Source organism: Saimiri boliviensis, chromosome 16 (genome assembly GCF_048565385.1).
Source record: "Saimiri boliviensis isolate mSaiBol1 chromosome 16, mSaiBol1.pri, whole genome shotgun sequence".
NCBI lineage: Eukaryota > Metazoa > Chordata > Mammalia > Primates > Cebidae > Saimiri > Saimiri boliviensis.
Window position 1 is genome coordinate 15,302,202 of NC_133464.1, and position 13,694 is coordinate 15,315,895.

At 46.2% G+C, this 13,694-nt stretch overlaps 1 protein-coding gene across 5 annotated transcripts in view; it reads right to left on the reverse strand.

Annotated features, from left to right (window-relative positions):
• FARP1 (FERM, ARH/RhoGEF and pleckstrin domain protein 1) overlaps positions 1–13,694 on the reverse strand; it is a 321,741-nt gene that overhangs the window by 96,521 nt on the left and 211,526 nt on the right. For all 5 annotated transcript variants that reach the window (XM_003928211.4, XM_039473410.2, XM_039473409.2 and 2 more), the window contains exon 3: positions 13,580–13,684. In XM_003928211.4, coding sequence (XP_003928260.1) covers positions 13,580–13,684 — 105 coding nt within the window. The remainder of the gene's footprint in view (positions 1–13,579; positions 13,685–13,694) is intronic.

Genomic DNA, 13,694 nt, shown 5'->3' on the forward strand with positions numbered 1-13,694 from the left:
GGTTACGAATACAAATGCAAAGACTATTCTTTTTTTTTTTTTTTTTTTTTTTTTTGAGACGGAGTTTCGCTCTTGTTACCCAGGCTGGAGTGCAACGGCGCGATCTCGGCTCACCGCAACCTCCGCCTCCTGGGTTCAGGCAATTCTCCTGCCTCAGCCTCCTGAGTAGCTGGGATTACAGGCACGTGCCACCATGCCCAGCTCATTTTTTGTATTTTTTTAGTAGAGACAGGGTTTCACCATGTTGACCAGGATGGTCTCGATCTCTTGCCCTCGTGATCCACCCGCCTCAGCCTCCCAAAGTGCTGGGATTACAGGCTTGAGCCACCGCGCCCGGCAAGACTATTCTTATACACTTACTTTAATGGACACATGCTTTCATTTCTCTTACATAAATACTTACAAGTGGAATTGCTGTGTCAAAAAAAAAATTGGTGTATATTTAGTTTAATAAGAATCCTACCAAACTCTTTTCAAAATTGTTTTTATCAGCTACTTCTTTTTTCAAAGATTTGTACCTCTCCATTTTGTAAACTTTCCTCTCATCAAATACTCAGGCAATATTCAAATTCCTCCAGTTAACTAAAGAATATCCTTACTGATGGTCCGTCAAAACTCATGTAAACCAGGACCGTGTTTCCTATCTGGTTATGTCATTGAAGTCTATTTTATTTTTTTGAGACAGATTATCACTCTGTCGCCAGGCGCCAGGCTGGAGTGCAATGGCGTGATCTCAGCCCACTGCAAACTCCGCCTCCCGGGTTCAAGCAATTCTCCTGCCTCAGCCTCCTGAGTAGCCGGGACTACAGGCATGCGCCACCACACCCAACTAATTTTTGTATTTTCAGTAGAGACAGGGTTTCACCATGTTGGCCAGGATGGTCTCGATCTCTTGACCTTGTAATCCACCCTCCTTGGCCAAAGGCTCTTTTAATCTATCCTACTACTACCTACCCCTATATTCCCTTTTGACAACACTAACATGGTGAAGGAATCTGTTCAATATAATTTGAATTGAAAATTGCAGAATACGTTTTTATGTATTTACAGAAAAAGCTTTAAGTGAAAAAGAAATTAAAGACATATCTGTAAACCAAACTACAAAATCAAATGCAGTACAGGCTATCCCTAAGCGCTTGTGTACTGAATTCTTTAAGCAGGATTTGGTATTCCAGATATAGGTGAAGGGAAGTTTTGGAATCAAACCAAGACAATATTACAATGCAATGTGTGGGGTTTCAGGGAGCCTTAACTTGGAGATAAACTTCAATATCTGCAATCTTTATTTCTTAACCAGGATTCAGCAGTAGACCTCAGGCATGGTCCTTGTAAAACATCAATTACTCAGTTTAAACTATTTTAAAATCATTTTTTAAATTTTCATTAGCTTCAAAAGATTCATTTCAAAAGATTTCACATAGGTATTATGGTTAATTGAACTTTTTAAAAACTGTGGTAAGAAGACTTAACATGAGATCTACCCTCTCAAAATTCTAAGCATCCAACACAGTGTTGTTAACTACAGATAAAATGCTATGCAACCCTTTAAACTATCATTTGCTTATTCTGCTTTATACCATTTTCCTTTTCACCCTTTAAAAAATACTTAACATTAAACAGATGCTTAAAAGTGCACAAAGCAGGCTGGGCACGGTGGCTCACGCCTGTAATCCCAGCACTATGGGAGGCTGAGACAGACAGATCACCTGAGGTCAAGAGTTCAAGACCAGCCTGACCAATATGGAAAAACCCCATCTCTACTAAAAATACAAAATTTGCCAGGTATGGTGGCAGATGCCTGTAATTCCAGCTACTCGGGAGGCTGAGGCAGGAGAATTGCTTGAACCCAGGAGGCAGAGATTGCAGTGACCTGAGATCGTGCCATTGCACTCCAGCCTGGGCAACGAGCAAAACTGTCTCAAAAAATAACAAAACTGCACAAAGCAAATGTATAGCTTGGTGAATTATTAGATGGTAAATGCCCTTGTATCCATCACCTAAGTCAAGAAATCAAATTCTGCTGGGTCAACTCCTTTCAAACTCAACTTGTGCCCTCTACAAGGAACCATTATGCAGTATTTCACAGTAACTGCGTAAGTCTGTAATGTTTTATTTCGCCAAATGGTGTATCTTTACACACTAGAGTTTAGTCCTAAGACTAAACCACCCTAGTCTTAAGACTCATGAGTGGTTCAGCACCATCCCCTTGGGTAGTTAACTGTGTCGTCACAGTTCATAGGAGATCTGGTTGTTGACAAGTGTATGGTGTCCCCCACCCCCACCTGCTGCCACCCAACACTGCTTAGTCTCTAATCTTAAGACTAAACTCTAGTGTATAAAGATGCACCATTTGCTGAAATAAAATGTCACTCTGAAAATATATGCAGTTACTCTGAAACTCTGCCTAGAGGTTACCTGTAGAGGGCAGGAGTTTATACTGTTTAATCTATAGCTTCCTCTTCCCTCTCCTTCCTTTCCTGACCGATGACGTGCAAGGTTTCCTGGAGTTTGGATTTTGCTGACTGCACGCTCACAGTACTATTCAACATCGTCCTCTGTACCTTCTGCAATTTGGAAGCTGGATCCAACTGGGTCCTTTGGCAGGGCCAAATGTGGTGTCTCAGGAAGAACACATTTAAGTCTCTGTTTTCAAAATATCATTATGACCTTGATGCTTTTCTGTGATTCATTTTTATATGAAAATTGTTTCCTATTTAGAAGCAGGCATGGATCAGGGTAGCTTTTCAGATCTCTCAGAGTGACCCCATCTGTTGCTTTTATACGGTCCTGAAAACTGAGGAAGTGTGCTTGCTCCGCTTCCCCGGCTCCATTGCCCTCCCCTTCTCTGTCATTTCTCTCTGTTGTCCCAACTCAGCACTATCTGGGCTCCCTTCTCCTTTGTCTCCCTTGGGTGGTGGCCTGTCTCAAGGGGCAGGTCCTGGTCACTGGGCCACAGCTGCTCCGGCCCTGGTAGGCCTTACCCATTCCAGCTGTTCTTCTCAAACTGCCACCTGTGATTTCCAGGGGCAATTTGAGGGTTCTCTTTGCCCATCCATCAGAGGCCCTACTGCTTCCTGTTTCTTCCTAAGCAGACACCGATGGCGTGCAGGCCTCGGGCTGGCTGATGTTCTGTCTCCAGCTGCTTGTTCTTTGGGATCTAGGACAGGCTGGCATCGAGTTTTGCCATGGATGCTGTCTGTGGGTTTTTTATTTTGCTAAGTAGCTGTCTTGATGTACAACCTTGGGTTTGAGAAGATCTAAAAACTATGCTTCCACCACCACCACCTTAGAACCACATATCCATTTTGAGACATGTTAATAGTTCCATGTTTTTTTTTTTCCTGTAACCACTGATACAGTTTGGGTATCTGTCCCCTCCAAATCTCATTGAAATGTGATTCCCAGTGTTGGAGGTGGGGCCTGGAGGGAGGCGGGTCCCTCGTGAGTGGTTCAGCACCATCCCCTTGGGTAGTAAGTGTGTCTTCACTCGGAGTTCATGGGCCGTGTGGTGGTTTAGCGTATGGTGCCCCCCACCCCTTGCTCCCTCTCTTGTAACATGACATCCGGTTCCTGCTTTGCCTTCTACCATGAGCAAACCCGCCCGAGGCCTCACGATGCTTATAGAGCAGGCAGAACCGTGAGCCAATTAAACCTCTTTTCTTTCTTTTTTTATTTTTATTTTTGAGATGGAGTCTCACTGTGTTGCCAGGCTGGAGTGCAGTGGTGTAATCTCAGCTCACTGAAACCTCCGACATCCTGGTTCAAGCAATTCTCCTGCCTCAGACTCCCAAGTAGCTGGGATTACAGACACGTACCACCACACCCAGTTAATTTTTGTATTTTTAGTAGAGATGGTGTTTCACCATGTTGGTCAGGATGGTCTCGATCTCTTGACCTCATGTTCCGCCTGCCTCGACCTCCCAACATGCTGGGATTATAGGCATGAGCCACTGCACCCAGCTATAAACCTCTTTTCTTTATCAATTACCCAGCCTCAGGTATTTCTTTATGGCAACACGAATGGCCTAACACAAGCACATTTCTTATTCAGGTACAATACGGCCAACAGATCTGGAGATCACTGCATTCAGAAGGGAGTTTATTATTCACAGTTCCCAAGAGGAGGGGGCCCACCACTGCACAGGGAGTACCCGGGCTGGTCCTAAGGCAGAGGGAGAGCGGGAGGGGGAACAAGGGCAGGAGTCTTTGCTGTTGCTTCCATGGGGAGGTGAGGCAGGGCAGGGTAAGCAGGTTCAGCACTGGCTGATCTGCACCATTTCTGCGGGCTCTGGCCGTGGGTACCTGGCCCTGGGGTGACTCTAAGGCAGCGGACTGTTGCCTCCTGGTGTGTGAGAATGAGCAGGAAGGAGGTGGCTGGCTAGGGCTCTGGACTGGTTAACTGGCACATGACAGGTACACGCACAGGGAGCCATTTGCCATCTCGAAGAACTGGCTAGCCCGGGGTGGGGGAAGTCGCTCCCCTGGTCAACAAGGCCTCAGGTATCCGAGAGGACAGAGGGAAGAGATCACGAGTGGCCAGGGGCTCACAAGGAGAGAGGGAGGAACAGGAGCACAGGAAAGGACGGGGGGCCGTCACACCGCTCTGTGTAATACTGTCGTGGTGGAGGCATGTCTGGAAACATGCGTCAAAACCCACAGAGCGTACAGCAGCAAGAGTGAAGCGTCACGTCACGTGAAGTATGGACCGCAGTGAATGAGTGAATGATACTGTATGGACGCTGGCCCACCAGCGAGGCCACGCAGGCCACACTAAGGCACGGTACCAGGAACAGGGGACACTATGGAGGGACAGAGCGGGAGCAGCATATAGGAACCTCTGTGCTTTCTGCTTAATTTTGGGGTACACTTAAAACCGCTCTACAAAAATCAAATCTATTAATTAAACAAAACAAAACAAAGCAAATCCCCGCACAGAAGCCCCCCAAATCATGTATTCTCCTTCCCACTGGAGAGCTGGAACATCACCCATCACTCTGTTTTCAAGGGAACGGTCCTCCCAGACTCTCTGCGTGAGGAGAGCTTTGCCTCTCCTGGGATCTGCCTGTCAACACAGTCACCGTCAGACGGGGCTGCCCCTCGAGGTGACAGAGCCGCTGTACAACCTCACCGAGGCTGGCTTCCCACATCTGCAGGCTGTCCTCAGTCCTGAGACATTCTTTATCCATTACACCTGCCACGTTCCTCAAAAAGCCCCTCTTTGCCTCAGGTCTTCTGAGCCCCAGGAAGAAGCGAGGGCAGAGGCTGCAGCTAAGCGCAGATGAAGGGGGTGTGTCTGACTCTCGCTAGAAACCTCCAGCGAGGGATGCCTGTCATTCTGGCAGCCACCAATTCCATGACCTCCCATCCCTCAAACATAGGCCTGCTAGTGACAAAGCTCCTCTCCTAGCACAGAGGACAGAAAATGAATGACAAGGTGACAGTCGTCTTCCTGGAGCTTCACCAGTATTTATGGATAAGAAATCAGAATTGTTTTTATCAGGCTAATGAGCAATGCCATTTTAATAAAACAGCGGTAGGCTGGCTTCATTGACTTCTGAGTTAGATTGCAAAAATGAAATACAACAGATATCTGAGTGCCTACTATGTGCCATGAGACCTGCTGGACTCATCATTGTGAAGTATCTGATTAGCCTTCATGAAAACCTTGTAAAATGGTCACTGATTTCTCTCATTTCTCAGATGAAGTGCAATCTCAAGGAAGTTAATCAACCTAGCAGGTAAATGACAAAGAGAACGTTTAGGCAGATTTACAAGTCCCCATGCAAAGCTTTTCCAGCTATCCTCAATAGGCCAATGAGATAAATCTTCCACATACAACTATCTCTGCTCTTACGGTTTGTGCAGCTCTTTTAGACAGGAGATCCGAGGCAAGGCAGCCACGTGTGACATAGCGAATACGAGCTTTGGAAAGACAGGCTGTGTGTGGATCCCGGTTACATACTTCACTGTTAAGGGTTGGGCACATTGCTTCTCTGGATTCGCTCACTGTAAAATCTGTGTGATAAAACACCTACCACAGAGACTGGCTCACTAAGGCACATGGGCCAAATCCGGCCAGGCTCCTGCCTGTTCTGGTGCAGGTTGAAGCAGAGACTGGTTTTTACATTTTCAAGTGATTAAAAAAACCTCAAAAGAATCACATTTTGTGATATGTGAAAACTACATGAAATCCACATCTCTGTGCCCATGAACAAAGTTGCACTGGAACACAGCCACGTCTATTCATTTCACATTGTCTATGGCTATTTCTGTTCTGCGAAGACGGAGTTGAGCGTAACTAAGGCACTTCCCTGGACTCAACTTTAGCCAGCCTCCTCCTCCTCTCCAAGACGCCTAAGCCACAGGCTTCTGTGCCCAGTTTTAGCAAGAATCCTGCAAAGTCAGTTTCGAGGGAATCCCCTGGTTAGCTCCTGGAGCCCGCCTCCATGGCAATCTAATGGTTTTCTGGCCCTTTCCCAGCCTTCAGACTGTAAGTACCAATTAGCAGGCATATTAAGTACAGGGTCTTGATTCTCAGGATCAATAGTGTTTCTGCCATGGAAAGCTCAATCCATACTTTAAACAGCTGATTAAAACACTTTTCTGTTCTGTGGAGTGATCCTTTAGGGTCGGTGCTGGACAACAGCAAGAACAGGACAAGAGCCAAGGACCAGAGCAGGCCAAGCTTGCGTGTCAACACCACAAGGAACTCTTTGAATTGACAAGCCTTGGGACAAGTCTATTTAAGGGTAGAACATAATTATTTTGTAATGGTCACTAGTTTATTTACAATCTTGGGAAACACATCTTAGATAAGGAAAAACACTTGTTTTCCCCTTAAACTCCTTCACATCCTTACCACGAATAAGGCTCTGACTTGGGTTAAATACATGACAGAAATGATGAGAAGAAAGACAGAAGGCTGGGCAGAAATTCAAGCTGCCTAAATTCAACAACTTATCACCTAGAGACAAGGATTTACAACCTGACATGCCTGGTGCTTTGGAGAAACCAGTTTCCCACGCATCACACACAGGGAAATGGGTCAGCCTGGTTGTTACATCCCTATGACTGGGCACTCTGAGACCAACCGTGCTTTTTCTCAGGTAGGAAAATGGGTGTAGTCTCCCAAATAAAGACTGGCAGAGGTGGCAGTCACAACAGTGGTATTAAAAAATAAGTGATGGCACACCCACGTTCATTGCAGCATGGCCCACGAGGGCCAAGAGGTGACAGCAATCTAAGTGTCCATCCATGGAGGAATGGATACTGGAGACGTGGTGAATACACACAACGGAAATGGCACTTCCCCTTAAAACCAAGGGAACTCTGTTGTATGCCACCGTACACATGAACCTCGAGGACGTTGTGCTGAGTGAAATAAGCCAGTCACAAAAAGACAAAGACCGCATGATTCCACTTACTTGCTGAGGGGTCTAAAGAAGACTCTTAGTAACAGAAAGAAGAACAGGGGTGGAGAAAGGGAACTGGCGAGTTTTTTAAAGGGTATAGGGTTTCTATCTCACGAGACAAAAAAATTCTAGGGATCTGCTCTACAACCAAGTGTGTGTAGTTAACACTTCTGAACTACACATATACAAACGGTTAAGATGACACATTTTATGTTATTTGTTTCTGACCACAATTTTTAAAATAATAACAGTGAAGATGATGACGGTAACAAGTTTCCGTAAATGATGCTTTTGGAACACTTTAATGGATCCCAGACACCAGGCCACATGCTAAGACGGTCAAGCAATGTCTGTGGGTGGAGGGGAAAATCCAGCTGCTGCTGCTGACCCTGACAGGGTGAGATGCTCTTCCTCAGTCCACACAAGCAAAACTAGCCTGTGGCTCTTCCAAAATAGATTCTGTCAGATGACCCTCTGGTCATCATTTCTGCCACTGTGCTTTCTTTGCATTTTTGGAATGTTCATTGCATTTGGATCTATAACGATTATTGAATCCTGGTCAACATGGTAAAACCCCGTCTCTACTAAAAATACAAAAATTAGCTGGGCATGGTGGCACACACCTGTAATCCCAGCTACTCGGGAGGCTGAAGCAGGAGAATTGCTTGAACCCAGGAGGCAGAGGTTGCAGTGAGCTGAGATCGCGCCATTGCACTCCAGCCTGGGTAACAAGAGCAAAACTCCGTCTCAAAAGAAAACAAAAACAAAAACAAAAACAAAAGAAAACTATTATTGAAGTTATAGATTTCACATATTGTAAGTGCAGGGCTCACTGGTTGTTCCCATGGAACCAGCATCCAGATCAAGAGAGAGAACACAGCCAAGACCCTGGCAGCAATCCCTATAACCCCTCTGGTCATTTACACCATCCCCTCTAATATCACAGAGTGATTCTATCAAAAGAACTGTTTTTTTTTTTTGAGACAGTCTCACTCTGTCACCCAAACTGGAGTGCAGAGGAATGATCTCAGCTCGCTGCAACCTCTGCCTCCTGGGTTCAAGCGGTTCTGCTGCCTCAGCTTCCCAAGTAGCTGGGATTACTGATGTGTGCCACCACATCCAGCAATTTTTATATTTTTAGTAGAGACAGGGTTTTACTATTTTGGCCAGGCTGGTCTTGAACTCCTGACCGTATGTGATCCTCCTGTCTTGGCCTCCCAAAGTGTTGGGATTACAGGCATGAGCCACCACACCTGGCCTCAAAACAACTTTTAAAAATTGAGGTGGGTAGATCACCTGAGGTCAAGAATTTGAGACCAGCCTGGCCAACATAGTAAAACCCTGTCTCGGCTGGGTGCGGTGGCTCACGCCTGTAATCCCAATACTTTGGGAGGCCGAGTCAGGTGGATCACAAAGTCAGGAGTTTGAGACCAGCCTGACCAACAAGGTGAAACCTTGTCTCTACTAAAAATGCAAAAAATTAGCCAGGCATGGTGGCACGTGCCTGTAAATCCAGCTACTCAGAAGGCTGAGGCAGGAGAATCGCATGAACCCGGGAGGCAGAGACAGCAATGAGCCGAGATCGCGCCACTGTACTCCAGCCTGGGCGACAGAGCAAGAGACTCCGTCTCAAAAACAGACAAATAGACAAACAAAAAACTGTCTCTACTAAAAATACAAAAATTAGCTGGGTGTGGTGGTAGATGCCTGTAATCCCAGCTACTTGGGGAGTTGATGCAGGAGAATCACTTGAACCCAGGAGGCAAAGGCTGGAGTGAGCCAAGCCTGCACCACTGCACTCCAGCCTGGGCAACAGAGTGAGACTCCATCCCAAAAAATAAATAAATAAATGAATAAATAAATAATAATAATAATACTTTTCTGCCATTGGCTCAGGCTGGAATTCTGTAATTGACAGAGAAGACAGGGGCATCTGTGGCATTCAGACATCAGGCTGGTTTCAAACTCCCGACCTTGTGATCCAGCCGCCTCAGCCTCCTTGTTCTAGACAGATCCGAGCTTCAACCCCATTTCTTTGCTGTGTGCCTTTGAAAGAAAGACTTAACCTCTTTAAGGCTTAACTTCCTCATGAGCAAAAGGGGATACGAAGTGCCAGTGCAGGAATAAAGGAGACACTGCATGTGAACCGAGCACTGTGCTGCAGTTACGGCTTCCTAGAGCCTGTGCAGGCAGACTACGGCTTTCTGTTATACAAAGTTCCGCTGGAACAAAGACACGCATTCCTTCTCATATTATCTATGGCTGCTTTTGCACAAGAAGGGGAGACTCGAACAGCTGCAGCAGAGACCGTGTGGCCTGGAAGGTACTATCTGTCCCTTTACTAGGAAGGTGTGGCCCCTGCTCTAGAATGTGGGTCAAGTGTGCTGCTGCACCCACAGGGACTAGAACACTCCAGCACATAAGAAGGACTCATGCAGTGGCCTTTGTGTGATGTGTGACAAATAAACACTTCTTTAAGTCATCGACAGTGGGTTTTTTTATTTGGCAGTTGAATACATTCCTAAACAATGTTATAAGAAAGGAGTGAAATCATAAAAATGAAGCCTGGTAACAACCTGAAAGAAGTCGGCCCTGCCCAGTACCTAGAAAGCAAAATAAGCTTACAAATTCTAACAAAAGAGAAGCACCTATGGTGAACGGGAAAAAAATTAAACTTGGTGTCAGGAGAACACAGAATCACAGCTGTGCCGTTAGCTAATTGGTAGATTCAGACTTGCGGAAATTCTCAGCATCTTAAGTGTCCTCAGCTGTGAAGCCCAAACACCGCTGCCGATTTCTGGTTTGGACAAACAGCTCCTGCAGGACTGGAACTGGACAAGATCGGAGTCAGGAAAGCCATCAGGAGCTTCAGGGAGTTCAGGCAGGCACTGAACAGGGTTGTTAGAAATAATGTGATAACACTATCTTCAGGTATTTTGAGAATCATTATTTTACCACGAAATAAGGGCGTGAAACAATATTCCACAGAACTTGCTATACTGCAATTGTCTCCCGGACTCTCTTAAGATGCTGCGTATGCCTAATGAATGGAAACCGGAACTACGACTTGCTAGCTATCACTTTATCTCACTTTTCACGTGAAGTCTGATGCCAGACACAGGGTAGGCACAAAATAATTGTTAGATGAACAGGACAATGCAGAATGAGATTTGGCAGGTCTGTGGTCATATGCCACACTGGAAAAAGGGCTGGGAGTCAGGGAAGCTAGGATTTAAAGTACCAACCAGAAAATGACCGAGTGTTTGGAGGTGGGAAGAAACGGAGAAAATGCACCTTGCTCTCATTTTTAGGCCCGTGACAGATCCGCTCATTCGCCACCTGCTCTGCTCTGCTCTGCGGCGGTCTCGATCTGCAGCTCCTCTGAGGGCTCTGCCCTTACATGCTGCCGTGCTACCTGTGGCCACCTTCTCGTCACAATGAACTTTTTCTTCCCATTTCAGAGCGTCCACGGACATTCATGATAATCACAAAATTCCTGAATCCAAATTTCCACCCAGATCTCTTTCCTGTGCTCCAGGAGATACACCTGCTGGCACTGCCTGCTGGATGCCTCCACTGAATGCCGCGGATGCCCCTCTCTCCTCAAGCTGGCATGGGCCTCATCTTCACCCCCTAGGGATGGGGGTGAAGAGCATGGTCTTCCCTAGGGATGGGCACTACTGTCCACCCAGACTGCCAAGCTGGAAAACTGAGCCACTCTGAGCCCTCTCCTTCACACGTGTATTCATTCAGTCACATCCTCTCGTACTGCCTCCAACCCCAATCTCCGGAACCCATCCAGCTCCTGCCAGCCCCTCAAGTTTCCCTTTCTTCTAGCCAGCACCATTTGCGGCCAGACTCATTGCTACAGCCTAATGGCTTTCTTGACACCAGTCTGGTTCTATTCCAATTTAATTTAATTCAACTATACTATAGTGTACTGTATCCTTTTTTATTATTTTAGACGGAGTCTCGCTCTGTCACGCAGGCTGCGGTGCAATGACACAATCTCAGCTCACTGCAACCTCTGCCTCCCAGGTTCAGGTGATTCCCCTGCCTCAGCCTCACGAGTAGCTGGGACTACAGGCACACGCCACCATGCCCGGTTAATTTTTTGTATTTTAGTAGAGACGGGGCTTTACCATGTTAGCCAGGACGGTCTCAATCTCCTGACCTTGTGATGTGCCCCTCCTGGGCCTCCCAAAGTGCTGGGATTACCGGCGTGAGCCACCGCACCCAGCCCAGTTCTCATTCTAAACCAGAACTCAGATCACATCACACTCTCTTATAAAAGCATTAACAGCTTCTCAAACACATTAGTTTGAGTATAGAACTGTGAGGGCTCATAGAAAACCCTTGGCTCAAGGTGATGACCCAGCACTTGAAACGTGGCTAGTTGGAAGCAAGAGGTGCTGAGGTCACATACACACCAGATTTGAAGCCTTCGCAGACAAAACAGACAGTGGGAAAATATCTCATCATAGTTATTTAGACTGACTGTGTGTTCAAATGACAATGTTTCTGGATACATGAGGCTATATAAAATATATTTTAAAATGAATTGTTATCATATTGCTAGAAAAGTTAAAATTGCACATGTGGCCTGTTGCTCCTGACTGCAACAGCGTGGAAAGCCCTTCACCACACGGCTCCCCGCTGAGCTTCCAACCTTCCTTCTCTCACTGTCTTTCCCATTGCCCTTCTCCTTGTCCCTCTCAATTCTGGCCTCTGCAGGCTCCTGAACAGCCCACTTGCTTTCTAGTTTTTGTACACGGGGTGCCTCATCTATCTGGTACATTCTTTCTATTAGATCAAGTCCTCCTGGTCTCCCGGGATATGGGTTTGCAGAAGGCTCTCCTGAACTCGAATGGCGTTTGTGATCCCCACGACCCAGCACCACCGCTCTCGGGGAGCACCTGTCACACATCCTCTATTTGCAGGGCTCCTCACCCGGATCAGAAATTCCCTGTGTCTCGCTCACTATTGAATCTGCTGTGCAGGGACCAGTAGAAGTTCCAGGAACTCAGCATGCATAGAATGAAGGAATAAAAACATAGCCAATGAACTTATAGTCCCAAAAGGTGCTTAATAAAAGGTAGACTCAGGCCATGCGCGGTGGTTCACGCCTGTAATCCCAGCACTCTGGAAGGCCGAGACGGGCGGATACCCTGAGGTTGGGAGTTGGAGACCAACCTGGCCAATATGGAGAAACTCCATCTCTACTAATAGTACAGAATTAGCCTGGTGTGGTGGTGGGCACCTGTAATCCCAGCTACTCTGGAGACAGGCAGGAGAATCGCTTGAACCTGGGAGACGGAGGTTGCAGTGAGCCAAGACTGCACCACTACACTCCAACCTGGACAACAAGAGCAAAACTCCGTCTCCAAAAACGAAAAAAAAGGGAAGATTCAGATATAGGATTAAGTAAGCGCCATCAACCCAAAAAGATTAAAAAAAAAATACCAGGAAGCTATGCTCTACCTTTTGAATTCAATCTGGTGAAATTTTTTTCCAGAAAAGTCTGACATATTTAACAACTTTAAAATGGTTGGACCTAATGATTGGCTAACTCGGCACCACTGGATTTGAACAACTGAACCCTTGGCTGCGAGCACAAACAGAAACGTAGTACTCAGTTCTCTGGGGCAACATTGGTAATAGCAAAATACTGAAAAAAGCCAAGTATTCCATCATTTACAATGGAAGTTGTAAATTATACATATCCCTTTGGTGGAATGGCATGCAGCCATGAAAAAGAAGGAAATGGACTCCATGTGCTTGCTGAAAAGGAAAGATCTCCCTGGAGCAGGGAGGGAAAGCAGAGGGCACTATATTACTTCCTCACATTTGTGTATTTCAAAGATATATGTTTGCATATGCATCTACACTGAATTTATCAGAAATATACTCAAGGATATGTGTATTCACAAGGTAACGGCTTCTGGAGGCAGAGGTAGGAGGGCAGTGATCACTGTGTACCTGCTTTGGACTGGCTAATCATATGCATGAATATTTTTATTACAAAACATATTAATGAGGGCTTTCTGGTGTTTGTCCTTCTATTTCTGCATGACCACAGAAAAGCACTGATTATTTCACTGCCCTGCCCATACCCCCACCAAGATGAACAGACAGTAAAAGAGCAACATTAAGTTGACATCACCTACCGTGATCTTTTTGTGATCAGGGAACTCGAGGCCAAAATAGTCACCTTCCACAAGGTTGAGGTGGCTGCAAACGGCATCCAGCAGCACCTTCCCAGGAGCTCTTTGCTGTGGGCAG